Source organism: Diaphorina citri, unplaced genomic scaffold (assembly GCF_000475195.1).
Source record: "Diaphorina citri unplaced genomic scaffold, Diaci psyllid genome assembly version 1.1 scaffold6503, whole genome shotgun sequence".
In the NCBI taxonomy this organism is placed as follows: Eukaryota; Metazoa; Arthropoda; class Insecta; order Hemiptera; family Psyllidae; genus Diaphorina; species Diaphorina citri.
The window spans coordinates 8358-10580 of NW_007383879.1; the positions used below are offsets into that span (position 1 = coordinate 8358).

Here is a 2223-nt window from a genome sequence, read left to right on the forward strand (position 1 = left end):
AATTCTCCAGGGGAATTAGTTAATCCAAAGGTTAAAACCTTAAATTCGTAGAAATTACCTTTAACTTGAAATGCAGTATATTTCCTGCTCTCAGGTGCTAAAGGAATTAGCCAAAAAGCTTTATCCAGGTCAATTGTACTAATATAATGACAGTTCTTAAGACTATTAAGTATAGATGTAATATTTCCAATAGGATACAGATCTCGTTCGGTTACAGCATTTAGTTTACGAAAATCAAGAACACATCTATAACTTCCATCTGGTTTCTTTACCATAATGAGTGGATTACACCAATCACTTCTACTTGGTTGTATAACATCCATTTCCAACATTTTCTCAACTTCCTGATCTACTATTTCTTGCATCTTGGGATTAAAATAATAAGGCTTCTGACGAATTGGGGTTTCATTAGTCAATCGAATTTTATGTTCCAACAGATGAGTTTTCCCATATCCACTTGGTTCAAGTCTTTTCGCCTCTTCTACTACTTGATTTAACTGTTCAGACTCTTCAGGAGTTAATGATCGTACGCCTGCACATGCAATTTTAGGTACGGCTGGGATATTCTTTTCCAATTTGTATTTGGTCCCTAAGTCAGATTCATACCACCATTCTTCTTTAGCAGCATCCATAATTAGACCCACGGATTTTATAAAATCCATTCCTAAGATCAAGTTAGGATCTAAGTTCGGTAAACAACGAACAGCTAATAATCCTCCTTTAATTTTCAATTGATATGGTAAACTAGTTACTGAATTAACTCTTTCAACGGTTCCATTCGCAACAATAACATTTTCTGCAGGAATACTATAAGTAGATAAACGCAAAGCTTTAAAACAATTCTGTAATTGGGAAGACATGTATGAGTAAGTTGCACCAGTATCCACTAATCCTATGATAGGTGTGCCGAGTACGTTCAATGATACATACCATCGGTTATCTCTGGAAACCATAGTAGATATTCGTGCATCTTCTTGCTGAACATTGGGTTCTATAACTTCAATTTTGTCAATTTCATTATCAATTCGTTCTCTTCTAGGAAGAACATGAGTTTCAGTAGGACAAGGTTCGATGTCTGCTTCTACTGTGATAACATTTGGACTGACTATCACTTGCGGAGAATCTTCATTAACTCCAGGCTTGACTCCGCCTTCTACCTGGCTAATAAGTTTTCCGTCAAAGTAGGATTGCGTTCCTGTTGTTGCTGATTGTTATCCGTCTTCTGTTCTCTCTGCGAGTTCTTCTTACGTCTAGAACGTCTTTGAATAGTAACACTATTTACGTTTCCTTGTGGTTGCTGATTGGTATATTGATCCCGATTTCTATTCTCATGGCGACCATAGTTAGAGTTGTAATATTGACCATAGTTGTTATTATTATGCTGACCATTCCAAGTATTCTGAGGTCGATTATTATTGTTATTATCAAATTTATATCTATTGGTTCCATTCCCGTTATAAGAACGTTGGTTGTCGTAATTCTTGTTTGAATAATGCACATTATTATTGTAATTCGATCGATAATTTTTATTTGGATAATTGTTATTAAATGACCTTGGTTGATAATTATAACTATTTCTATTATTATTGTGAAACTGATTTGGACTATTCCTCTGCTGATGTCCTTTGTTATGAGGTCCTTTGTGATGACGATCCGTATGTTGATTATAGCAAAGCTCGGGCTCGATGGGACGTATGTTGCGATTACTCTCCCCTCGGTGACAAACTTCGAGCCGTCTGAATGAGGTCTCCAAATCGCGCATAGTTTCGCAGTTGACGAAGTTCAACATCTCTTGATACTTCGGAAGAGCGTTGGTAATTATGATTGTAATTTGAGTGGCGACTGTCACTTGATCCTTTAGTCTTTCGAATAGCATACGCAATTATTTCAGGCAGTGTACAGCAAAATCAATAATAAGGGATTAGAAAATTTGTATCAACTAACTTGATTAAATTATTATTTCAACAACAAAAATAGAGGGGAAAAAATCATTTACAATGTTATTATAATCAATTGCAACTTAGCAGTTCAAAATCATTGCAAATTTCCATGAGATATCTCCAGTTTATAAATCATCACTTCCGCATAATACTCAGATGTTCTCATAACCACCAACAGTACACATCATTGGTCCAGAGGAAAGGTAATACAAGGGAAAGACATCCTATCGTTATTTGAGCCTCATGAAAGAAAAGGCGTTGTTAAACTGAGAAGTGACCTAAC

At 35.8% G+C, this 2223-nt stretch overlaps 1 protein-coding gene across 1 annotated transcript; it reads right to left on the reverse strand.

The window, feature by feature from the left end:
* Positions 1-965: 965 nt before the first annotated feature.
* Positions 966-1884, reverse strand: LOC108254003 (the record flags this gene model as incomplete). Its single annotated transcript, XM_017448928.2, is given in 1 exon segment — positions 966-1884. A coding segment is annotated over 1 exon segment (731 nt), but the record flags the coding sequence as incomplete, so codon positions are not given.
* Between the last annotated feature and the right edge of the window lie 339 nt (positions 1885-2223).